The sequence below is a fragment of the Sorex fumeus genome, unplaced genomic scaffold (genome assembly GCF_029834395.1).
Source record: "Sorex fumeus unplaced genomic scaffold, SorFum_2.1 ptg000098l, whole genome shotgun sequence".
NCBI classification, from domain to species: Eukaryota; Metazoa; Chordata; class Mammalia; order Eulipotyphla; family Soricidae; genus Sorex; species Sorex fumeus.
In genome coordinates this window covers 77,617,882-77,644,708 of record NW_026606155.1, presented here as the reverse complement: position 1 = coordinate 77,644,708, position 26,827 = coordinate 77,617,882, and the positions used below count along the sequence as shown (strand labels likewise).

At 43.4% G+C, this 26,827-nt stretch overlaps 1 protein-coding gene across 1 annotated transcript; it reads right to left on the bottom strand.

Annotated features, from left to right (window-relative positions):
• Window positions 1-11,057: 11,057 nt before the first annotated feature.
• LOC130041722 (transmembrane and coiled-coil domain-containing protein 5B-like) lies at window positions 11,058-25,639 on the bottom strand. Its single transcript, XM_056133963.1, is given in 5 exon segments — window positions 11,058-11,256; window positions 15,823-15,866; window positions 16,113-16,188; window positions 23,886-23,950; window positions 25,520-25,639. Coding segments are annotated over 5 exon segments (504 nt in total).
• Between the last annotated feature and the right edge of the window lie 1,188 nt (window positions 25,640-26,827).

Sequence of the window (26,827 nt, the reverse complement as noted above, 5' to 3'; positions counted from 1 at the left end):
GGTGATTTCAGGGTTTTTATTGCATCTGAAAGATAAGTCTCCTGGGGGAGTCCTACTGGGGCCCAGTGCCCTGACTCTGCTTTTTACTAGCTAGATAGTCTTGGGCAAATCATCTAACTGTGAAATGCAGACCAAGTATCTACATAATGTGTTAAACATAATGTCTGTAAGGCAGTAACCAACAAATGGTTAGTTCTTAATTCCCATTAGATTAGCATTTATGCCTCAAACAAGCTTCCCTGCTCTCTCTGGGATGTGCTACATCCACACAGAGTCATGGAGAGCATGACTGATGCTGGGGCCATTTCCCTTCCTCCTCTTCTTAGTGCATTTATTATGCAGCACCTTCCTTGCAGTTAATAGCAAGGAAGTTATAAATGTTTGCTGAACCTGATACTTTACTTTCTTATTAAAGGGAACCTCCCAAATGGTCTTCAGGGGACTCTGGGGTCCCTCTTGAAGATACTCTACCAACCAGGCTTGTAAGTTCAGTGCAAAGGCCCCAGGATCCAGTACTGCTCAGTCCTGTGGTGCCAGGGACCAGCTAAGCCAGCCCAACAGTGTTCAAGAGACCTCTGGGTCACACTCATATACTTTCTCCCAGGCTCCTGAACTGCATCTTCAAGAGACCTCTGGGTCACACTCATATACTTTCTCCCAGGCTCCTGAACTGCATCTTTAGACTAGACTGAACTTCTTAACCAGTCATAAGAAACACGGATTTTTTTTTCCCTTTATTTTATTTTATTTTTTTTAAGTTGTAGATTTACAATTTTTTGTGCTTTGGTTTCAATTATACAATGATCAGATACCCATCCCTCCACCAGTGCCCATTTTCCACCACCATGGATAATATCCCTCCCACCCCCATCCCCCCACCCCCCCTGTCTCTGTGGCAGGGCAATCCCCTGTGTTCTCTCTCTCCTTTTGGGTGTTGTGGTCTGCAAAAGAGGCATTGAGTGGCAAACATGTTCAGTCCATAGTCTACTTTCGACATGCATCTCCCCTCCTGGGAGGATCCGCCAAACATCCTTTATTTGGTGCTCCCTTCTCTATCTGAACAGCCCTTTCCTCTAGGATACCCGGCTGGCCTCTAAGTTATGGAGTAATCCTCCTGGTGCTGATCTCAGCTATTCTTGGGTATTAATCTCATACTTTGTTACTTTATATCCCCCAGATGAATGCAATCTTTCTATGTCTATCCCTCTCTTTCTGACTCATTTCGCTTAGCATGATACTTTCCATATTGTACCACTTGTACGTAAATTTCATGACTTCATCTTTTCTAACAGCTACATAGTACTCCATTGTGTAGATGTACCAAAGTTTCTTTAACCAGTCATCTGTTCTTGGGCATTCAGGTTTCTTCCAGTTTCTGGCTATTGTAAAGAGTGCTGCAATGAACAAACAAGTGCAGATGTCACTTCGACTATACATTTTTGCCTCTCTGGGATATATTCCCAGGAGTGGTATTGCTGGGTCAAATGGGAGCTCAATTTCTAATTTTTTGAGAATCGTCCATACTGTTTTCCAGAAGGGCTGAACCAGTGGACATTCCCACCAACAGTGAAGGAGTGTCCCTTTCTCGCCACATCCACGCCAGCATCGGTTGCTTTTGTTCTTTTGAATGTGGGCCAGTCTCTGAGGTGTGAGATGGTATCTCATTGTGGTTTTGATCTGCATCTCCCTGATGATTAATGATGTAGAGCATTTTCTCATGTGCTTTTTTGCCATTCGGATTTCTTCTTTGAGAAAGTTTCTGTTCATTTCATTGCCCCATTTTTGGATGGGGTTGGATGTTTTCTTCTTGTGGAGTTTAACCAGTATTTTGTATATCCTGGATATCAACCCCTTGTCAGATGTGTATTCGGTGAATATCCTTTCCCATTCTGTAGACTGTCTTTGTATTTTGGTCACTGTTTCTTTGGAGGTGCAGAAGCTTCTTAGTTTAAGATAGTCCCATTTATCTATCTCTGTTTTCACTTGCTCGGCCAGTGGCGTGGCATCTTTGAAGATACCATTAGCTTCAATGTCATGGAGGGTTTTGCCAACTTTATCTTCAATGTACCTTATGGTTTCTGGTCTGATGTTGAGGTCTTTAATCCATTTTGATCTTACTTTTGTACATGGTGTTAGGCAGAGTTCTGAGCCTATTTTTTTGCATGTAGCCGTCCAGTGATGCCAACACAATTTATTAAAGAGGCTTTCCTTACTCCACTTCACATTACTTGCACCTTTATCAAAGATTAGATGAGCATATGATTGAGGAGAGATGTCAGTGTATTCAACCCTGTTCCATTGGTCTGCAGTTCTGCCTTTGTTCCAGTACCATGCTGTTTTAATTATTACTGCTTTGTAGTAGAGTTTGAAGTTAGGGAGGTTGATTCCTCCCATTTTCTTTTTCCCAAGAATTGCTTTAGCTATTCGTGGGGGCTTATTGTTCCATATAAATTTCAAGAGTGTTTGCTCCATTTCTTTGAAGAATGTCATGGGTATCCTTATAGGGATTGCATTGAATTTATACAATGCTTTCGGTAGTATTGCCATTTTGACAATGTTAAGTCTCCCGACCCATGAGCAAGGGATATCTTTCCATTTCCTCATGTCCTCTTTTATTTCCTGAAGTAGCGAAGAAACACGGATTTTAAGAGAAAAATTATGACTGTTTCTATAAAAAATCTTGACAAAGAGAAGTGCTGGAAGGCCTCAACTTCCAAATGGGTTCTGGGAAAGAGACTTTTCCCTGAGTGTTAAAATGGGGGACTAACCCCCCCCCCCGTCTTAGAGCAGAAAGAGGGAGAGAGAGAGAGAGAGAGAGAGAGAGAGAGAGAGAGAGAGAGAGAGAGAGAGAGAGAGAGAGAGAAAAGACTTGTCCTCACACAAGCACCTGAAAGGACTCACTAGTAAAATTTAAGAATATCAGCATGAATGACCTTAGAAAGCACCCAAAAAAATCAATATCAGGTTCACAGAGGGACTGTGGCTCATATTAAAAATATATGTATCAGGGGCCAGAGTGATATACAGTAGGTAGGGCACTTGCATTGCACATGGCCCATGTGGGTTCAATCCCTGGCACCCCATATGGTCTCTTGAGCACTACCAGGAGTGATCCTGAGCACTGCCAAGTGTGGCCCCCCCCCCCCAAAAAAAAGCAAAATCAGAAAAACAAATGCATATCAAAAGCGTTAGAACATAATTCTAGGCCTGATTCCTGTTCAATGCCTTTTTTTTTTGAAGGCAACATTGAAGGTTGCAAAAAGATGTTATAAATACATTATAAAAATAAGGGCACTATAGGGAGGTGGCCACAGGGAGGTGGTCTCCCGAAAATGCAGGCCAGAGGATCTTGTTAGCCACCATGGCAATACCTGCAATGCCAGGATGAAACTTGGCCTCACACATGATAAGCATATGCCCAACACTTGTGCTGTCTTCTTAGCTCATTGGTGCATTTTCGAAAGCACTTTTTATTTTTAATTTTTTATTAGTGAATCACCATGGGGTAGAGTTACAGACTTACAAACACTTTTGCTTGCGTTTCAGTCATACAATGGTCCAGTAGCATCCCTCCACCAGCGCCCATTTTCCACCACCAGTGGTCCCACATCCCTCCCACCACCCCTACCCTGTACCCTCCACCCCACCCCGCCTCTGTGGCAGGGTATTCCCTTTTGTCCTCTCTCTCCTTTTGGGTGTTATGGTTTGCAGTAGAAGTATGAGGTGGCCATCATGTTCGGTCTATAGTCTACTTTCAGCCCGCATCTCCCATCCCGAGTGGGTCTTCCTACCACCCTTTACTTGGTGGTCCCTTCTCTATCTGAGCTGCCTTTTCCCCCAGCATGCGAAACCGGCTTCTAAGCTGTGGAGTAATCCTCCTTGTACTTATCTCTACTGTTCTTAGTTGTTAGTCTCCCATTCTGTTACTTTATATTCCCCAGATGAGTGCAGAATTTCTATGTCTGTCCCTCTCTCTCTGACTCATTTCACTTAACATGATACTTTCCATGTTGATCCACCTATATGCAAATTTCATGACTTCATCTTTTCTAACAGCTGCATAGTACTCCATTGTGTAGATGTACCAAAGTTTCTCTAACCAGTCATCTGTTCTCGGGCACTCGGGTTTTTTACAGATTCTGGCTATTATAAACAGTGCTGCAATGAACATACAAGAGCAGATGTCATTTCTACTATACTTTTTTGCACCTCTGGGATATATTCCCAGGAGTGGTATTGCTGGGTCAAATGGGAGCTCAATTTCTAATTTTTTGAGAAGTGTCCAAACTATTTTCAAAAAGGGCTGAGCCAGTTGACATACCCACCAGCAGTGAAGGAGAGTCCCTTTCTCCCCACATCTGCGCCAACAATGGTTGCTTTTGTTCTTTTGAATGTGGGCCAGTCTCTGTGGTGTGAGGAGGTATCTTATTGTTTTGATCTGCATCTCCCTGGGATTAGTGATTAGCATTTTTTCATTTTTTCATTTCATTTTGTCTTTTGGCCATTCGAATTTCTTCTTTGAGAAAGTTTCTGTTCATTTCATCATTTTCTGATGGGGTTGGATGTTTTCTTTTTGTGGCTTTCAACCAGTCAAAGGCACTTTTTAATGGTGTGTGGAGCAAGGAGAGATGAAAAATATGATACTCTTTAAAGCATGAGGCATAAGGTTAATAGATGAATCTTTATTTCACATCATCCTTTCCTATCAAGGAAATTATCATCAACATGATGAAATGGATAGCCCAAAATAGTTTACAGGTAATTAAGTTTTAAGATAGGAGAGAAGATAGGAAAGAGCCTACTACATTTTTTCCCAACTTTCAGATCCAAAGAAATTCCATTTCAGCAAACCGAAAGAAATTGCAGTTGTTATAACACTCTTCTGCAGGAGAATATTACTAACCATTTTAAGGAAAAGTTAACTTGCTCTTTGGGATCAACAACTTTTACAAAGCAGGAAGGAAATTGTACACCCAAATCTCCAGGTATTCAGGATTCAGCAGTTTCTGCCCTCCAGTTAACACTCATCACTAAGCACATTAATTCATCTCTTACAGATCAGAAATTTTCAATGATTCCCAGCAAAATATGATGAAACCCAAATCAATACAATGCCATTTAATGGAGCAACCAGGAAATTCTATTTTTAGAACTGCTTTTAAATCTTATAACTATAAAACAGAACATGTACGGTAAGAACAATTCACGTTCAAAGGAGTGAAGAAGCTTAGAAGACTCCAAGCTAATATCAGTGCGTGACATGGTTGCCAAGTGATAAGGAAATCTTAGAAAACATGAATAAAGGCATAGTATTCAGAACAAAGAGATGAAATAGGTACTGTAGCTTGCTAGTCAGACCTCATCTATAGTGTTATGATCAAGGTATCCGGGAAAGATAAATAAGATAATAGAAGATCTAGAAGTCATGCTATATGACAGCTAAAATATTTATTTGGAGAACAGAAGACTGATCAATCTCAATGGCTAAACCATGAAGAAAGTACTCATTTTGCTGTGTTGCTTTATGCTAGAACTAAGACCAACTAGTAGATGAAGGCACATTTTAATCTAAGGAAAAGGAAATTGTTCTTTGTTGTATGAGGTGTTTTACATTATCTTGTTAAAATAACTCAGATATAGTACATGGGTTAAACTGCTTTCCTTACATATAGCCAATCCTGGTTTGATTCCTGTGAGAAGCAGAACATTCCTCAGTGAGATGCTAGGAAAATGAGAAGCAGCTAGCTCACCTCTTCTCACCCTGGTCGTAAAAGTTGTAGGGGGCAGCTCTGGCCAAGAGGGATAAATGATTTAACTGAGTTAACTAGTTTACAGCTACAGACCCAGAGAAGCTCCTGCAGGAATATAAGGCCAGGAAAGAAATTTCAAAGACCATCACCATCCCCCCCCCCCCCCCCCCCCCCCCCCGTAACTGCCTTAGCAACGGACTGTTATCTAGGTAGAAGGTTATCGAGGGAGCAGGTTGGAGGAACCCTATAAAGGCCACCTTTATCAAAGGAAGAGCATGCCTATGCTTCCTGAGCCCATGTCCTGCTTGTGCCCATGTGGCCGGGCACATGTGATGCCTGCATCTCCCCTCTTGAGATGTGTACTTTCATGTCTAGATGATAAGATGCTTTCTTGATGTATGGGAACTGAGAATGTTTTCTTAATTGGGAATGTTTGTTTTCTTGACAATTTGCTTTTGTATACCTTTATTTGCTTTGTACTTTTTGTAAGTTACTTTTGCCTTTGGAGTTGTTGTGTTTGTCGACATGAAAAGTTAGGATGTCTCGGCCCCAGCAAGCTGGAATAATAAAGTCTTGGTGTATGGTTTACAATCCTGCTGGATTCTTTGTCTCTCTGAATACTGAGGGGTGGTCTCAGTCCTAACAATTCCCAGCACCAAATATGATCACCTGAGTACTGGCAGGAGTGATCTCTGAGCACAGAACCCAGAGTAAGCCCAAAGCACTGTTGGGTGTTGCCCCCTAACAAAATCAAAACCAAAAAATTTCCAGTGCTTGTGATGTAGGCAAGCAGGCAGATAGGAAAGGTCCCCTCCCAAGGCCATGGCAGTAAATTTTAAGGGAAGTAATAGCTCTGAAGCTGCAAAGGCCAACCTTGCAGAAAACAGGAACTATGGCCTGATAAGACCCTCACCTGGCAGAGGACCCTGAGGAGGCTGGGCCCCCTCAGACAGAAGCTCCAAAAGGAAAAAAAGACCAGGAAAGAAATTTCAAAGAAAACTATCACCACTCCCAACCTTACCACCCTAGGCAACCTCCTTAGCAAAGGATTTTGACCTAGGTAGAAGCCCCACATAAGGGCAGGTTGGAGAAGCCCTATAAAGGCCACCTTAAACAAAGGAAGCGCGCATATGCTGCCAGAGCCCCAGTATTACTTCATCCATATGATTGAGCACATGCGGTACCTGAGCACATGTGTCACCCACATCTCCCCTCTTGAGATGTGTACTTTCATGTTTTCATGTCTAATGCTGGGATGTGTGTAGGGCTTCTCTCCGTCCTTGGAGAAGCCCAGGTTCTCTTCTGAGCACGTTACTTACTCTCCACTCTCCCCCACTTACTCTTTCCCACTTCCCTTCAAAACTCCAAATAAAAACGGTAATTTCACTCCTGAAATTCCTTTCTGCGACGTGAGACAAGAAACCAGTAATCCTGGGTCCCAGGTGGTAGAGGCAGATTGGGAGAAAGTGTTTTTCTCCTCCCCATATCTCATGAACCATCTGTGGGACCCAGTGACATCACTTGGAAACCACATGTCCAGCTCAGTCCTGCTCGTTTAAAGCACCTATAACCCCTTCTGCTTTCCAGCCTGGGGAATGTCATGCAGAACTGTCTGGCACTTCCTACTTGGAAATAAGCCCTCTGGGTGGCAGAGTCCTAGGCCACTGTTTTCTGCAATGTGGATCTCCAACACAGCTTCAAGATTTCAGATCCCCACAAGGTCACAGATGGCAATGATGGAGTTACCTAGTGCATGGGTCCATGGTTTACTAAATTGCGTGTTCCTAGCCAGTTTCAAAAGATGGCATGAGCCCTGTGCTTGTCACGGGATGTGGGAGGGCTGGGAGTTTCAAGTGTGAGGATTTGTAGGATTGGTCACAGGAGCCCTTGAAGAAATATGTATGCCATTGTTTGATCAGTATCAGTCATTTTCTAAGAATTTTGGTCATACAATCACATACAGTCACCCAGCCCCTGGGACCCTCAGGCCAAGGAATCCTTCCAGCCAGTAAACAGCCTACCTGCCCTTTTCCTGGTGGGAACCAGAGTTCAATTCAAATTCCAATGCAGAGAGCTAAACAAAGGGATGGTGAAGGAAGTAGAGCTATTCATTCTACTTCACCCACTAATGTGGCTTCTATCACCTAATGTTATAAATTATTTCTCTGTATTTATTAATTTTTTGGTTTGGGGGCCATACCTGACAATGCTCAGGGATTACTCCTGGTTCTACACTCAGGAACCATTCCCAGTGGTGCTCTGGGGACCATATGAGATGCTGGAGATGGAATTTGGGTCTGCCTTATTCAAGATAAGCACCCTACCCACTATACTATCTTTCCAGCCCTCTGTTATTTATTATCTGCTTCTACCTACTAGAGGACTGGAACGATTACACAGCGGGTAGGGCGTTTGCCTTGCACGCAGCCAACGTGGCCGATCCGAGTTTGATTCCTCCATTCCTCTCGGAGAGCCCGGCAAGCCACCGAGAGTATCTCGCCCGCACGGCAGAGCCTGGCAAGCTACCTGTGACTTATCCGATATGCCAAACACAGTAACAACAAAGTCTCAAAATGGAGACGTTACTGGTCCTGCTCAAACAAATCGATGAACACCGGGAGGACAGTGACAGTGACCTACTAGATGCCTACCATTTTTAATCTGGGTTGTTTATTTGTAATACCAGCACTTCTCCCACCCACAGAAGATACTAAGCATTTGTTAAATGAGACTACTGGCACATGTTGAGAAATGCTGTCCAATCGTGACAGTTGATACCCCTTTCTTGCTTCAAGGTTCTTGTCATACTGGAGAGATATAGTATAGCAGGCAGGGCGCTTGCCTTGCACATGGTGGACCCTGATTCTATTCCCATAACCACGTATATATGGTTTGTCCAAACACCTCCAATAATGATCCCTGAGCACAGAGCCAAAAGTAAGCCCGGATCCCCATGAACTGTGTGGCTCCAGAAATAAGCAAAAACCAAGGTACCTATTACAATCTCTTAGTGGTGAAGCCCGCTGAAAAACCATAGTTTTGACTTGGTCACAAGAGGGCAGTGTTGTTCAGATTTTCATCTGTGGGCCATATTCTGAGACCTTGTACCCTTTCCAGCCCCAGACCCCACAAAAGAAAACATTAAGAGTCTCACGCTCTGGCAGCAGCAGAGAGGGCTGCACCTTCCCATCCCTGCCTGTTTGGGGTCCTGGCTGTCAGGCACACGAACTGTCTCTGGATGCCACATCAGTGCATCAACCACCTTGATCCAGAGACTCCCAAATGAATCTCAAAATGGATTAGCTTCCTACAGAGATGTCTCTGGACCCCAACCATTTACAATTTTAGAATTCCAGAAGCGTGTGGCTTCGAAACCTACGATATTCATAATAAGCAATAGAAAATAAATTATCTAGCATCTGCCCCTGGCAGGCAGACTTGAATAGTGGTGGGAAAATTCGGAATAATGCTGGCAGAAGGTGTAATAGTGGTGGGATTGGTGTCAAAATATTGAAGGTAACCAATTAATGTAACAATCTTATGAAAATAAAATTTTAAAAAAGTTTCATGCTCTACCTAAAGTGCTTGCCAGAGGCAGGCAGGCATTGGGGAAGGGGGTGATGGGAGGGAACCTGGGGACACTGGTGCTGGGAAATGTACACTGGTGGAGGGATGGGTGTTGGAATCCTGTGTGACTGAATCCAATCATGAATAGCTTTATAAGTGTCTATCTCACAGTGATTCAATAAAATTTTTTTAAAAGATATTTTCTAACACAGACACACAGAAAACATTAAACCAGGTGAGTTCTGTATTCAAAGCAAATGTGCAATGTGCCTCTTCAGCGCGGGCACTGATGCCCAAGTGAAATTTAGTTAAAACGTATGTTTTTTGATCTTGGAAGGAGAATATGTTAACCAGAAAGCCAGACTTTGGGGAATGTGTAAGGAGCTGTCAAGGCACCTTCCCCGCTTAGTTCAGTAACTCAGAAGGTGCCAGCAGCTTTATGGCTGACTCGTGTTTTGCACCATATTCCTCTGCACCCTTTCCCGTGGCTCATTTCCAATAGGCTGTACCAGTAAATGAGTGAGCTCACACAATACAGGGTTTATGCTTAAGGTTTCATCAGTCACCCTCCAGATGCCCGAGAAAAGAAAAAGACTGAGTAGTCATTATCTCTTTTAGTATAAACCTGCTTTGTAAGGTCAGAGCTAGGGACCATGTGGGACCACACAGACAAAAAGGGTCATACACCTTCCAGATAGGGCACACAGCAGTGGTATCACAAGCCAAGAAATGGGCAGGGGAAATCCAGGAAAGGTAGAAGGAACATTGGGAGAAAAGCAGGCGTGGCTCTCAAGCCAGGAGGGAGTGGAAAACTATCAAGGAAGAGAACATTTGAATTAGAATCTGAATAATATAAGTAGGTGCAAAACTGTGTTTACTGCATCTAAAGAAGTTATAATTTTACACACCACCTTTCATACTGCAGTGAATTTATGGTAATCTTCTCCTGCAATGGAAAGTGACCATCTGTGAAAATGGTTGGTTTTTTTGAACATTCCATTCTTTTGAGACATGGTACAATGTAAAAAAAATGAGTGGGGGTCAGTAATAAATTGAGGGTAGCAGCAGTACCAACCACAAAGCACGAAACCAGATTTTCTGTGGCACTGTCATCCCGTTAGTCATCGTTTTGCTCGAGTAGGCACCAGTAACGTCTCCATTCATCCCTGTTGCGTGCTAGTGTAGCCCAATGGCGTCTGCTCACTCCAGGAACATGAAGTGAGACTTGTTGGAGTCAGTAATATCCTATTAAAATATATATCAACCACACAAAAATTTTTATTAAAAAATTTAAAAATAAAATGAATAAAATATCAACCATGAACAAATTGTATATCCTCTAGTGGTCTCTTATTTAAACACCCTTTGTGTCAAGCCCCCTCCTTCCTTGCCCCCAAAGTGGGTGGAGAATAAAATAAATGGAAACACAGGTTTTTTTCTGATATTTTTTTAAATGAATGAGGCAGAGAATGGAAATTCAGGGGAAACTTTTCTTATTTCCTCTTATAGTTTTTTTTTCCTAATAGGACTGTGAATGCTTAACCTCTGACCAAATTCACACACTGACACGGTGAACTCTGATCAAACATGGTTTTTTTCATTTTAAAGGGTGACACTCAGAAAGTAAGGAAAGAGAATGAATCAAAGGGGTTACATGGGGGAGAGTAAGAGTTCCTGGCTCCTCTCTCCACAGGGCCACAGCACGGCCCCTCTTTACTGGGACTTCCTGAGTCTCTTGTACTAGTGTGGCAGAACTTCTTCTACCTCTAGAGTAAGGAAGGGGCGTAAGATGTCCTGCAGCCTCTTCAAGGTGTTTCTGCTCATCAACCTGGGCAAGGTGTCCACAAGAAGGTCTGGGTTTAGGTACTGCAGGTAGAAAAACATATAGCCCAGGAGCCTCATGGAAATCATGAGCGTGAAGATGTGGGTCTGGAAATGCCTGCAAAGAGACTTTCATCATTAGCATGGGGAAGGGGCTCCAGAACAAAGGATGTGAGACCTATATTTAGGAACGGTAAGTGAATTACTCTCTCTGGGTAAAACTGGGACTCGTGTAGAATGGGGACTCTAAGGGGAAAGGTAGGGGACAGACGGTTACAGAAAAAGACTAATGTAGTGGCCAGGAATTGAGTATAGTTCTCCACCCAGCTGAGTCTCCCAACAGAATAGATATTCATGTAGAAAGGTCAGAGGTGCCAAGGAGAATTATTTATATGATCTATATGTGGAGATACCTTTTAAGGGTTGTCAGAAAATGTCAGCAACAGTCACTCTTGTGGATGGCCAGTCAACCACTTAAGGTCCTCAAGAGCATTCTAAAATTTTAATTACTTTCAAATTTTTAGGAAGTGGTCGAAATTCAGATGATGACTGGGTTATCTCCAACATTAACATTCAGGTAGTCAAGAAACTCCTAGAAACAATAGACTTGTATTGTAAAGTGGCAGGCTATAAAATCAATACCCAAAAATCCATGGCTTTCCTATAGGCAAATAGTGAAAGAGAAGAAAGTGATATGAAGAAAACAATCCTATTCACAATTGTGCCCCAGAAAATCAATTACCTAAGATTCAGCTTAACTAAGGAAGTAAAGGACCTGTACAAAGAAAACTACAAAATGCTACTTCAGGAAATAAAAGAGGACAAGAGGAAATGGAAAAATATCCCCTGCTCATGGATGGGGAGAATTAACATTGTCAAAATGGCAATACTTCTCAAAGCACTGTACAAATTCAACGCAATCCCTATTAGGATACCCATGACATTCTTCAAAGAAATGGAGCAAACACTCCTGAAATTTATATGGAACAATAAGCCCCCACGAATAGCTAAAGCAGTTCTTGGGGAAAAGAAAATGGGAGGAATCAACCTCCCTAACTTCAAGATCTACTACAAAGCAGTAATAACTAAAACAGCATGGTACTGAAACAAAGGCAGAGCTGTAGACCAATGGAACAGAGTTGAATATACTGACATCTCCCCCCAAGCATATAATCATCTAATCTTCAATAAGGGGGCAAGAAAAGTGAAGTGGAGCAAGGAAAGCCTTTTTAACAAATTGTGCTGGCAAAACTGGACGGCTACATGCAAAAAAGTGGGCTCAGATCTCTGCCTAACACCATGTACGAAAGTAAGATCAAAGTGGATTAAAGACCTCAACATCAGACCAGAATCCATAAGGTACATTGAAGACAAAGTTGGCCAAACCCTCCATGACATTGAAGCTAATGGCATCTTCAAAGATGTCATGCCACTGGCCAAGCAAGTGAAAACAGAGATAGACAAATGGGACTCTCTTAAACTAAGACACTTCTGCACCTCAAAAGAAACAGTGACCAAAATACAAAGGTAGTCTACAGAATGGGAAAGGATATTCACCAAATACACATCTGACAAGGGGTTGATATCAAAGATATATAAAGTACTCGTTGAACTACACAAGAAGAAAACACCCAACCCCATCAAAAAATGGGGTGAGGAAATATACAGAAACTTTCGCAAAGAAGAAATCTGAATGGCCAAAAGGCACATGAGAAAATTCTCTACATCATTAATCATCAGGGAGATGCGGATCAAAACAACAATGAGATATCATCTCACACCACAGAGACTGGCCCACATCCAAAAGAACAAAAGCAACTGGTGCTGGCACAGATGTGGCGAGAAAGGGACCCTCCTTCACTGCTGGTTGAAATGCCAACTGGTCCAACCCTTTTGGAAAACAGTATGGACGATTCTTAGAATTTGAGCTCCCATTTGACCCAGCAATAGCACTCCTGGGAATATATCCCAGAGAGACAAAAAAGTATAGTCGAAGTGACATCTGCACCTGTTTGTTCATTGCAGCACTCTTTACAATAGCCAGAATCTGGGAAAAACCTGAGTGTCTGAGAACGGATGACAGGTTAAAGAAACTTTGGTACATTTACACAATGGAGTACTATGTAGCTGTTAGAAAAGATGAAGTCATGAAATTTACATACAAATGGTACTACATGGAAAGTATCATGTTAAGCGAAATGAGTCAGAAAGAGCGGGATAGACACAGAAAGATTGCATTCATCTGGGGAACATAAAGTAACATAATGGGAGACTAACACCCAGGAGTGGCCAAGATTAGCACCAGGAATTTTGCTCCATGACTTGGAGGCCAGCCACACGTGCTAGGGGAAAAGGAAGCTCAGATAGAGAAGGGAGCACCAAATAAAGGGTGTTGTAAGGATCCTCCCAGCACGGGAGAAGCATGCTGAAAGTAGACTATAGACCAAACATGATTGTCACTCAGTGCCTCTCTTGCAAACCACAGAACCCAAAAGGAGAGAGAGAGAACAAAAAGGAATGCCCTGCCACAGAGGCAGGGTGTGATGTGGGGGATGGGGGGTGGGAGGGATGCTAGAACCTGTGGTGGTGGAGAATGGGCGCTGGTGGAGGGATGGGTATTTGATCATTGTATAACTGAAACCCAAGCACAAAAATTTGTAAGTCTATAACTGTACCTCGTGGTGTTTCACTAAATAAATACATAAACAAACAAACAAAAAACCATTCAGGTAGTTGGTATGCAATTATGCTTATTTTATACCTATGTTAAGTGGCAAAAGAGAACATCTCAAAAGGGGGTATTTCCTTGTTCGTATCAATGTTTAATGCTCACACAAGAAAAAATCCACCCTGAAAGTTGGTCTTAATCATTCAGACTCAGTTAAGCAGAGCTGTTATATTTTGAAACTTTTTGTTAAAGCACAGGGTCATCCTCTGTTTCAAAAATTAAAAAAGAAAAGGCACAAATAATTTAAATGATCCCCTCTTCTCCCCCCAAATGTGTTAGCCTTCAGGAAAAGAACTAAGAAAAATAATGCATCCAGAACTGCCTTTATAGTGAAGGAAATAGCATAAATGATTATGCCAAAGACCTCCAGGACCAGCCACCACCATGCTGAGACCACTCTCTGCACACATGAAGGTACTGGCAGAGGGACAAGTCACGCGGGTTCCAGGGCCGAGATCTCCAAACCTACTCGGATTTGGGCCGAGCAGATCCTCCACCCAGATCCTCCAAATTCCAGTAGGCAAGGGTCACACCCACCAACTGGCCCCCTGGCACCCTGTGGTCCCATCAACGGCCAAGACTCAGAGACTATAAAAACCAGCTCCCCGAGGAGAGCAGTGCAGTCTCCTGCCCCCGCGCCTGGCTGTCCTCGCCGGGGCCCCTTGGAGGGGAGAGGGTTGGGCTTCCCTCCCCGCCCCGACCAGGGCTCTGGCAGCCAAAGACCTCCAGGACCAGCCACCACCATGCTGAGACCACTCTCCACACACATGAGGGTACTGGCAGAGGGACAGAGTCACACGGGTTCCGGGGCCGAGATCTCCAAGCCTACTCGGATTTGGGCCAAGCATCCTCCACCCAGATACTCCAAGTTCCAATGGGCGGAGGTCACACCCACCAACTGGCCCCCTGACGCCATGTAATCCCATCAATGGCCAGGGCTCAGAGACTATAAAGGCCAGCTCCCGGAACCGCGCGGCCGCAATTGCGGCCGCGCAACATCCTATTACAACAATAGCACAGCGATAGGGCGTTCGCCTTACAAGCAGCCAACATGGCCGACCCGAGTTCGATTCCTCCGCCCCTCTCGGAGAGCCCGGCAAGCTACCGAGAGTATTCGATATGCCAAACACAGTAACAACAAAGTCTCCAATGACGTTACTGGGCCCGCTCGAGCAAATCGACGATCAACGGGAGGGCCTCGAGCAAAAATTATCTCATTCCGGCTTTGGACAAACTGGCAGGCTACCGAATGTGGCCTGCCCACACGGCAGAGTCTGGCAAACTCTGCATGGCGTACCCAATATGCCAAATACCAGTAACAATGATGGGTCTCATTCTCCTAAAGAGCCTTGAATATAATCTCAGGGCTAGGATGAAGGAGACGTTACTGGGGCCTGTTGGAGGCAATCGACGATTAACAGGATGACTTGTGATTGTGTGATTGATTTTATTTAAAACTTTGAAAAACAGAAAGAAACCAAACAATGCATGACTATAAAAGTAGTATTCAGGGGCAGAGCAATAGTATAGCGGTTAGGACAGTTGCCTTGCATGCAGCCGACCCTGTTCAATTCCTGGCACCCCATATGGTCCTCTGAGCCCTACCAGGAGTGATCCTTCAGTGCAGGATCTGATTTTCTCTGTCACCACAAGACTGACTGAGACCCACCTATCTCACTGTAATGCTAGGAGAGGTCTACCCCCCGCCCTTTTTTAAAGTGAAATGCAACCTACAGATTTCTTCTTGCCATAGCTACTTTCTCCAAATACCAAGACCTGTGTAAGTCTAGTGTTAAACAAGAAGGGTTGAAAGGGTTGTGAGACGTCTGGTGCTGCCTGGTGTTTCCTGATTAATGGGTATGTGCTTCCCTTTTTGTTTATGTCCCTTTCAAGTTACTTGTTTTTACAAAGTGAATGTGGCTGAGACGAGGTAAGAGCCAACAGTCTGCCACTTACCGGTACCAGAATGTTCTCTTCTCTTTCTTAGCGGATGTCTACTCCTGTGAGAAACAATCAAAGTCACAGCTGTGCCTTACACCCACACAGGTAGGAGAGCAGGGTGTCCAAGTGGGCAGAGTGAGTCGGGCTGCCTCAGCAGAAAGCTGCAAATTGCTGACTATCTGGTGTAGAACAAGTGCTGAAACTTATTATTTCCCAACTCTGAGGTTATTATGAGGAGTGATGTGGTGGGGAGCTGCAATTTGACTGGGTGGAGGGTTCTGTAATTTGAGACAGGAAAGACTTACCCTGTAGCTCTGAATGGCCCCCACCAGAACTGACCCAGGTTTTCTTATTTGGGAGGAATTGTTTTGGGCTTTGGATCTGGATTAAGAAAAAAGAGAGATCCAAGAATTATGTATTATATTTTGAGTGACTGACAAGAGATATTAACAAACCAAAACCAAATTTGAACTCCAAGAATTATGTAGCGTTATTTTGAGAGTTTGACTAAGGCATTTGTTTAAGTTTTAGACCATTTATGCCTTATTTCCTAATTCCCAGAAGACATTCATCATGCTCACATTCAAAATTCATACTCAATAGACAAAGAATTAGGATTATGTGATCCATTGTCAAGAGTAAAGACAACCAATGTGTAAGCCACACCTAACCCAGATGCTGGATTCAAACTACAAAGTTGGCCTCTTGGTGGTTGTTCAAATCTCACTTCAGGTCTTACAGTTGCAGCTGGGTTATGCCCAGACTTCCCTGAGTAGGCATGGTTTGGAGGGCAGCCAAGAGATCTGGGAAGATTAGATATATCCTTTGAGATTCCAAACTCTCTGCTTTCTGTCTGCAGTTCTCACAGCCTTGACTTCAGTATTCTTGAGTCTAGAAAGATTGCAGAAGTTTTTCTTTTCTAGTGTTTCAGCTGCCCCTGATGCATCAAATTCAGCCAATTCTTGTGTTAAAAGTCACTATATTGTGCATTATAATCTCAGAAATTATTTTATATCTGAAGTTTGTACCTTTGACTACGTTTATGTATTTGGTGAATCATAGTAGAGGAGAGTTGTATCTAAATATTCCATTAAAAAAGTGAGAAAAAGGAGGTTAGGATTATCACAATGTATTTGATAAATCCTTAAGTATTTGAGGAATAGGTAAGAGAAATAGCTTTAGGGGCTAAGTACATGTTTTGCATGCAGGAGGCCCAGGTTTGTGCCCTTAGGCACAGCACCAACCAGAGCCAACCCTTGAGCACACAGATGTTACCTCCAGCATGTTGAGACATGGCCCCCAAACTAATGAGGAGCTCCTACATAAACCAGTAAGAAAGGCGCTAATAATCCCTTGAATACAGGCAAAAGACATTGACCCAAAAATGATATGTAAATTTCCAATAATCACTTAATCACTTAACTTCCCGTTAGTCGTCGATTTGCTCGAGCGGGCGCCAGTAACGTCTCCATTTGTCCCTGTCGCGTGCTAGTGTTGCCCAATGGCATCCGTTTGCTCCGGGAACATGAAGGACCTCAAACCGATCGTTCATGATCTTGACGAAGAAGTCTGACCATCTGACCATCTGGTAGGTGGGCGGCCACGCGGTCTTTTGACATCCCGTGGAATCCAGTTGGTAACAGCTCTAGTCCAGCGGTCGTCTTTAAATCTCATTACGTGACCAGCCCATCTGATTTTCGACACCTTGGCAAATGAGACAGCGTCCCTGATTGTTGATCGTCGATGGATGTCAGAACTCCGGATTCTTTCTCTCATTTGAGTGAAACGTGATATTCCAAGCATAGCTCTTTCTATTCTTCTTTGGGAGACCTGAATAGCGTTCTCATCTTGTTTGCATAGGGCCCAGGTCTCTGAGGCTATGTTAATGCAGGAAGAACAGTGGAATCAAAGAGATGTGCCCGGAGCCGGAGGTTCTTCGTCCTCTTAGCTATTTCTTCGACGTTCTTGAAGGCGTTCTAAGCTGCTCTCTTCCTCCTGCGCAGCTCGGGTGCCAGGTCATTTGTCATGTTGACCTCTCGACCTAGGTACACATAGCTGTTGCATTCGGAGATGGTCGTTCCGTTGAGAGCGAATGGGGCATCAGGAACGAGGCTGTTTCTCATAAACATTGTCTTCGTAAGATTCAGCTGTAGTCCTACCTTTCCACACTCACGGTCAAAGTCGGCCAGCATTTGTGCCGCTTGGCTGATGTTTGGTGTTATTAAAACAATGTCATCAGCAAAGTGGAGGTGGTGTAGTTGCCAACCATCTATCTTCACTCCTATTCCTTCCCATTCCAGTCGTCGCATGACATTCTCTAGGGTGGCACTGAAGAGTTTCGGTGAAATGGTATCACCCTGCCGAACCCCTCTCTTTTTTTTTTCTTTTTTTATTAGTGAAAAACCATGAGGTACAGTTATAGGCTTACAAATTTTGTGCTTGGGTTTCAGTTATACAATGATCAAGTGCCCATCCCTCCACCAGTGCCCGTCATCCATCCCCACGGGTCCCAGCATCCCCCCCACCCAACCCTCATCCCCCGCCCCGACCCGTCCCATCCTGCCTCTGTGGCAGGGTATTCCCCCTTGTTCTCTCTCTCTTCTTCTGGGTACTGTGTTTTGCAAGAGAGGCTTTGAGTGGCAATCATGTTTGGTCTATCGACTACTTTTAGCATGCTTCTCCCACCCTGGGAGGGCCCTCACAACACCCTTCATTTGGTACTCTCTTCTCTATCTGAGCTTCCTTTTCACCTAGAGCCTGTGGCTGGCCTTCCATTCATGGAGCAAAATTCCTGCTACTAATCTCAGCCATTCCTGGGTGTTAATCTCCCTTTTTGTTGCTTTATGTTCCCCAGATGAATGCAATCTTTCTGTGTCTATCCCGCTCTTTCTGACTCATTTCGCTTAACATGATACTTTCCATGTAGTACCACTTGTATGTAAATTTCATAACTTCATCTTTTCTAACAGCTACATAGTACTCCATTGTGTAAATGTACCAAAGTATCTTTAACCAGTCATCTGTTCTTGGGCACTCAGGTTTTTTCCAGATTCTGGCTATTGTAAAGAGTGCTGCAATGAACAAACAATTGCAGATGTCACTTCGACTATACCTTTTTGCCTCTCTGGGATATATTCCCAGGAGTGCTATAGCTGGGTCAAATGGCAGATCAAATTCTAATTTTTTGAGAGTCGTCCATACTGTTTTCCAAAAGGGTTGGACCAGCCGGCATTCCCACCAGCAGTGAAGGAGGGTCCCTTTCTCGCCACATCCGCGCCAGCACCGGTTGCTTTTGTTCTTGTGGATGTGGGCCAGTCTCTGTGGTGTGAAATGATATCTCATTGTGGTTTTGATCTGCATCTCTCTGATGATTAGTTATGTAGAGCATTTTCTCATGTGCCTTTTTGCCATTCGAATTTCTTCTTTGCGAAAGTTTCTGTTCATTTCCTTACCCCATTTTTTGATGGGGTTGGGTGATTTCTTCTTGTGGAGTTTAACCAGTACCTTGTATATCCTTGATATCAACCCCTTGTCGGATGTGTACTTGGTGAATATCCTTTCCCATTCTGTAGGCTGTCTTTGTATTTTGGTCAATGTTTCTTTTGAGGTGCAGAAGCTTCTTAGTTTAAGATAGTCCCATTTGTTTATCTCTGTTTTCACTTGCTCGGCCAGTGGCGTGACATCTTTGAAGATACCATTAGCTTCAATATCATGGAGAGTTTTGCCGACTTTGTCTTCAATAAACATTATGGATTCTGGTCTGATGTTGAGGTCATAAATCCATTTTGATCTTACTTTTGTGCATGGTGTTAGGCAGAGATCTGAGCCCACTTTTTTGCAGGTAGCCGTCCAATTTTGCCAGCATAGTTTATTGAAGAGGCTTTCCCTGCTCCATTTCACTTTTCTTGCCCCCTTATCAAAAATTAGATGATTATATGTTTGGGAGGAAATGTCAGTATATTCAACTCTGTTCCATTGGTCTGCAGCTCTGCTTTTGTTCCAGTACCATGCTGTTTTAATTATTACTGCCTTGTAGTAGAGTTTGAAGTTAGGGAGGTTGATTCCTCCCATTTTCTTTTTCCCAAAAATTGCTTTAGCTATTCGTGGGGTCTTATTGTTCTTGACATCAACGATCACTTCTTTGTAGAATGGTGAGATCCTGGTAGTGAATCCGCAATATAGCTCATGGAGGATCCTGATGTATTGGGCCTGAATGCCCTGATTGGCTAGGGCTTCAATGACTGCTTCAATGACACTACTTCCACTACCCAGCCGTCGCCACACTTCAGGATGCTTTCCGGACCCGCGCGGCCGATAAGACACTAAATACCCATCTTCTGTAATTGTCGTACCGTATTTGATAGGGTTCAAATATGGTAACACCTACAAGGGTGATTAGAGGTCGCCCCAAAAGCCTCTATCCCTCTCGGAAAGACTGGCAAGCTACCGAGAGTATTCCGCCCGCACGGAAGAGCCTGGCAAGCTATCCGTTGTGTATTCGATATGCCAAAACCAGTAACTACAACTGGTCTCATTCACCTGACCCTGAAGGCTTCGCCGACATGGCAGCACTGAGAAGGATGAGAAAGGAGAGGCCGACAAAATCTCAAGGCCAACCTAGGCTGCCACAACGAAGGAAGACAAAAATGATCGTCTGTACTTTCAATGCACGTACGCTAGCATCAGATGCATCCATCGAGGACCTGATGGTACAAGCGCGAATGATCAAGTACAACATCATCGGTCTGACCGAGACAAGAAGGCACGAATCTCGCCATGCCGTTTTCGACACTGGAGAAGAATTGTTCCTCGGAACATGCGATAAAAGAGGTGTTGGAGGCGTCGGTGTCCTTGTCAACACAAACTTGGCCAAGAGCATTGATTCACTCGAATGCCTAACAACCCGAACCGGACGTTTACATTTGAATAGATGTGGCTCACTGCCTGCAGTTTCTATCTTCATTGTCTATGCACCAACATCTCATTATGATGAAAAAGAAATCGAGAAGTTCTACATGGAGCTAGAGAAGTTCTATAAAGAAGACCACACCTTCTACAAGATCATTGTGGGTGATTTTAATGCCAAGATAGGACCGAGAAGATCAGCTGAAGAACTTCACATCAGGACCCATGGCCTAGAATGGAACGAACAGGGTGAGAGACTATCTGAGTTCATCATGTCGACCAAGACCATTCATGGTAACTCGCAGTTCCAGAAGGCAGAATCTAAACGATGGACATGGGAGTCTCCCGGTGGACGATTCCACAACAAAATTGACCACATCATATTCAATTGACGGTTTTGCCTGACTGATGTCGCTGTTGTCCCAAAATTTCGAACGGGATCGGACCACCTTTTCCTTCGTGCAAAATTCTACTTCACAGAGCGGGGAGAAAGGGCTGCAAAGTTCAAAAAGAGAACTCCCAGAATGACCACCAACTGGGAACTCTTTGGTACTATTGCAGCAACATGGGAAGATGCCATTGTTGACAACATTGACGAGGAATACGATCAACTGGTTCAGCACCTCCATGAATGTGCGAGGAACGCCAAGAGAGAGATAGCCACAAAAAATCGCCTATCTTCAAAAACTCTTGAGCTAATTCACCAGCGTGGTTTGGCGCATGCCTCAGGCAACCACAAGCTAACATCCGAGCTCGCAAAGCAGTGCAGAGATGCGATCAAGGAAGACCTCAAAGAGAGAAGAGCAGAAGTACTGGTAGATGCGGCAGAAGCCGGGAAAAGTATTCGTAACGCCCGCCTGTCCTTCGCCAACTACAAGACCAAGATGACTGCCCTCCGACGTCCTGATGGATCCATCACATCCTCCAGAATGGCAATGGAGAAGATTATCCATGACTTCTACTCAAATCTCTTTGATAGCCATGTCCACTTGCCGACATATCAAATTCCACAGGATGGATATGTCGTTCCCAACGTTCTCCCTTCCGAAATCCGACACGCCATTTCGTTGGTAAAGAAACAAACAGCACCCAGCCCAGACAAGGTCAGACCTGAACACCTGAAAAATCTGCCGTCAGTACTCATCAATACACTGGCTCGGCTCTTCACTCGCTACCTGTCTGAATGCAAGGTTCCGTCCCAATGGAAAACCAGCAGGACCATACTACTGTTCAAGAAGGGAGACATCCATGACATTGGCAACTCTCGCCCGATCTGCCTATTGTCTGTCATCTACAAGTTGTTCACTCGAGTCATCCTAAATAGGATTAGCAGAACACTAGATGAAGGACAACCATGCGAGCAAGCCGGGTTCCGCAAAGGATTCAACACCATCGACCATATCCACACGATAACCAAGCTCATTGAGGTTTCTCAGGAGTTCAAGATGCCACTCTGTTTAACGTTCATTAATTTCCAATAAACATTTAAGAAATGATATGGAACATCATTAGTGATCAGTAATGAAATGCATTATTAAAATCACATTTAGAAATCAAAATACCCCTGCCGGAATGAATAAAATTAGAATGACTAAATACGTAGTGAAAGTGAAGATGTTAAGAGCAGCTAAATGCATAAAAATTTATCTTGTGAGGAGTTATTTGTACTGCCACTTTGGAAAATTGTTTATCTCTTACCAAAGTTCAGATTTTCCTCAAAATTAATTTTTAATAGGGCCACTCACAATGGCACTCAGGGTTCCTGGGGTCACTCACAATGCCAGTTGGGCTGATGCTGCTTGGAGACCACCAGAGAAGAACAGCTTTTCTCGTGAATACTTTGCAATTCCACCCCCTTGGTATTCCAGGAGAAATAAGTGTATGTATTCACTAAAAGACATACATATGAATGTTTGTAGCAGAGTCACTTAATAGCTCCATGCTGGAATAACCAAAATGACACAGTAGAATGGACCAATTGTGCAATTGGACCAATTTAAGCAATAGGATACTTTTATCCCCATAAAAATGACAAACCATAAAAATGGGATAAAATCTTTTCGAGAGCCGAGCACAAGAGACAGCATACTGAATTGATACAAATTTCAGAAAAAAACAATTAAAAAGCACTGAAGTCAGAATTGTGTTCCTTTTAGTAAGAAGTACTTTGTAAGGAGGTCAACATAGGGGTACCTTCATGTTCAGACAATAGTCTGCTTTCAGTCTGCTCTAATATTCTATAAATTCATCTGTGTGCAGTTAACATGTGTCTGCACGTATGAAAATTCAAGCTATTATCAGATTTGTGTAATCTGTGTATATCATATAACACAGCAAAGACTAGAAGGGAAGAATAGACAGGAGGATTGTCTTGAACCACACAGATCTATAGAGCAGAGCATGGGTGAAAGGGCCCTTCTGGAACACCTCATCAATGTAGAGGCTTGTTGTATCCGGGAAAGGAATTGACACATCTTGGAAGCAGCATACTGGGGTCTTGGGCTTTTATTGGTAATCTTCCCTTCTGAACCTAGGTTAAGTAAATTTTTAGGATTGACACAAGTGAGTGTTGAAAGACCTTTTGATATTGATTGCAGAGAAGGGCAAGAGAGAAGCCTGAATGCAGATAAGTTTTCAGCCTGGAACGAGGAGCAGAAGTTGATAGGCATGATTTGTTGGGGGTCTATTTTTTTTTAATTTTTATTTTTTAGTGAATCACCGTGAGATACAGTTACATACTTACAAACCTTCGTGTTTGTGTTTCAGTTCTACAATGATCAGGTACCCATCCCTCCATCAGTGCCCATTCTCCACCACAATGATCCCAGTATCCCTCCTACCACCCCCTACCCCATCCGCCTTCACACCCCGCCTCTGTGGCAGGGCATTCCCTTTTGTTCTCTCTCTCCTTTTAGGTGTTGTGATTTGCAATAGAGGTATTGAGTGGCCGTCATGTTCAGACAATAGTCTGCTTTCAGCATCTCCCAACCTGAGCGGGTCCTCCCAACACCCTTTACTTGGTGTTCCATTCTCTATCTGAGCTGCCTTTTCTGTTGAGGGGTCTATTATGGGGAACAAGAGTCTGTGAAGTGCCCTGCTCTTCAAAGATCAGAGCGATGACAATTCAGGTCAACAGAAAGGTCACTTTTTTATGTGTAAGAGGTCAAACTTACACTTCTTTCTCAAGAATCAGCACCTCCATTTCCTTTTCCATCTTTCTCAGTATTTCCTGGTATTTCTTCCATGGAAATTTTTAAAAAAGAACATAATCAAGAATTTCTAAATATCTCATTACAATATCATTAATAAAAGATTTTCCAATGACAAATTCTCAATATTCCAACTGATAGCACGCATGAGCATGCACAAATAAGTTGAAAATTGTTTTAACCAAAATAAAGAAAGTTTTTAGAGAACAGATAATATGACAATAAAAAAAGAAGCGACAATTTTAAAAATGAAGAAAAAAAGAGAAGAATTCTCTGGATCTTGTTGGGTTTTAAATCCCAATTCTGATGCTTACTAGCTATGTTCAACTATATCATCCCCATGGAATGATTGGACAAATTGAGAAAAATGCTGTATATGCTTCTGGCTGGCACAAAGTAAAGCACTAACATACATCATTTTTGTTCTTGTTGCCACTGTGTAGGTGGTGTTTTCCCCAGTGGCAGATTTTAGCCTAATGAAAAACCAGCAGCTCATAACTTTGGCTTTAAAGAAATTTTGCCTCTGCTTCTAACTTTTCACTAGCAGCCTTGTACCTGTATGTAGTCCTACAGAGCTGATATGTAGCTTGGTTGTCACTCTATCTAGGAAGCAAAGACAATGAACATATATGGCAACTTAAATCTGAGCCAAGTTCAGTCTGCTTTCTGGGGTCCCAACCGGTGCCTTGGATATTTGTTTTTTTGTTTGTTTGTTTTTGTCTTTTTGGGTCACTCCCGGCAATGCACAGGGATTACTCCTGGCTCTGCGCTCAGGAATTACCCCTGGCAGTGCTCAGGGGACCATATGGGATGCTGGGAATTTAACCCGGGTCAGCTGCGTGCAAGGCAAACGCCCTACCCGCTGTGCTATTGCTCCAGCCCCCGTGCCTTGGATATTTGGCAGTTACCTAGCAACTCCAAGGAAAAATAATCAACTCACAAATCAGTGATCTCATCATTCAAGAGCAAGGTCTAATTATGATCAAAGGAAGTTGTTTGCCTAGGTTTTCATGATAGATCAGTTAGGTTTAGAAGTCAACAGCAGTTTGAGGTAGAAAAGAATTTAAGAACAGGCAAGGTGGCTATTTTTTAATATCATCTTATTATTTTTAACCCTTTTTGCCTGCCTTTTGTCAGGCAAATTTTGTCAGGCAATTCATTCTTGCCCCTTCCCAACTCAGGCCCAAGTAATTCTGCTCTAGACTCTATTTTTGTTGTTGTTGAATCACTGTGAGATATAGTTACAAAGCTTTCATGATTGAGTTTCAGTCATACAATGATCGAACACCCACCTCTCCACAAGTGTACGTTTCCCACCACCAACATTCCCAGCATCCCTCCCGCTACCTCCACCCCACCCCCACCTGCCTCTATGGCAGGCACTTTCCTTCTTTCTACTTTTGGGCATTATGGTTTGCAAAACAGATACTGAGAGGGCTTCAAGTTTGGTCCTTTATCTATTTTCAACACACATCTCCCAGGCTGAGCTATCCCTTCAACCATCATTGACTTAGTGTTCCCGTCTCTATCCCAACTGCCTCTCCTCCAGCACTTTTAGACTCTGGACAGTCCCTCAGCGGAGAAAACAATGTCTCTACCTTGTCCAAATCCTTCTCTTGCTTGCTACTGACCTCTGTCGACTTTGCAGTTTCCCCTGGGGAAGACGGCGAGTGATGGTAGAGAATGAACAGCATATACTTGGAAGGCAAATGAAACATGATCACCCTCTAAGCTGATGAACAAAAAGCAGGAAAAGAAGTGGCTCTCCTATATTGAGGACATACTGTCACGAGGTGGGGTAGGCAGACAGAGGTGAGGAGACAAAGGCAACAAAAAGAAGAGCATAATTTATTTAAAAGCCACACAATGACAATGAGGCTGACATTTAGGCTTCAGTCTGTGGTCCCAGCTCTCCTTTTTATTCCAGTCTAACTGACCAAATCTCACCAGCTTCTTTCTCCCTGTTATCTCTCAGGTGAACTCAGAGGCTCTCTGGTTCACAAAACAAAAGATAAGTCCTGTTCCTCTTTTTTTGGAGAAAACTGTCATGGTGGACTCAGTGAAATCGTCTTATTCACCAGATAAATCTGCATGCAGAGAACTTCTCATTGGAAGCCTTTTATTGGGCAACCAGTTTACTAATTTTATTTAGTTATTTATTTATTTTTTCTTTTTGGGTCACACCCGGCAATGCACAGGGGTTACTCCTGGCTTTGCACTCAGGAATTACTCCTGTCGGTGCTCAGGGATCATATGGGATGCTAGGAATTGAAGCAGGGTTGGCTGTGTGCAAGGCAAACGCCGTACCCACTGTGTTATTGCTCCAGACCCCTGATCCAGTTTACTCATTCATTTATCTAATGATCATTGATCCAGGCACTAGACGCCATACCAGGCTCTATTCTGGTCACTGGGGAAAATAAATAGGAGTAACATTAACAAAATGATATGCTTTTGTTGGGTTATGTAATATAACATAATACATAGAAATAAAATATAATACTCTAAGGGGTGATCACTTTCTTAATTTGTAAGCCTTGGGTTAGAAAATTAGGATCACTGGCTCATCCCAAAATAATTGCCAGTTGATATTCTCTCCCTTTTTGAATATTTTTATTTCCATTTTGGAAATAGCAGTTCCCTGTGGGCAAGTGTGTTCTATTGAAGAGGTGCTGGAACAACTCTCTCCACTATGATGCCTTGCAGTTATCTGCCACCCATGTGCCCAATGACTGTGAATGCCTCACAGGCTTTGGGGAGCAGGCGCATGAAGGGCTCAGACTCATCTTTGATGGGCACACAAATGTACTTTTGCCTGGAGGCATCCTTAAAAGTCCTTTCTCCTGAAACCTCAAACTGATACACCTTCCAGACAAATATCTAGGATTGCTATTCTACTCACCTTT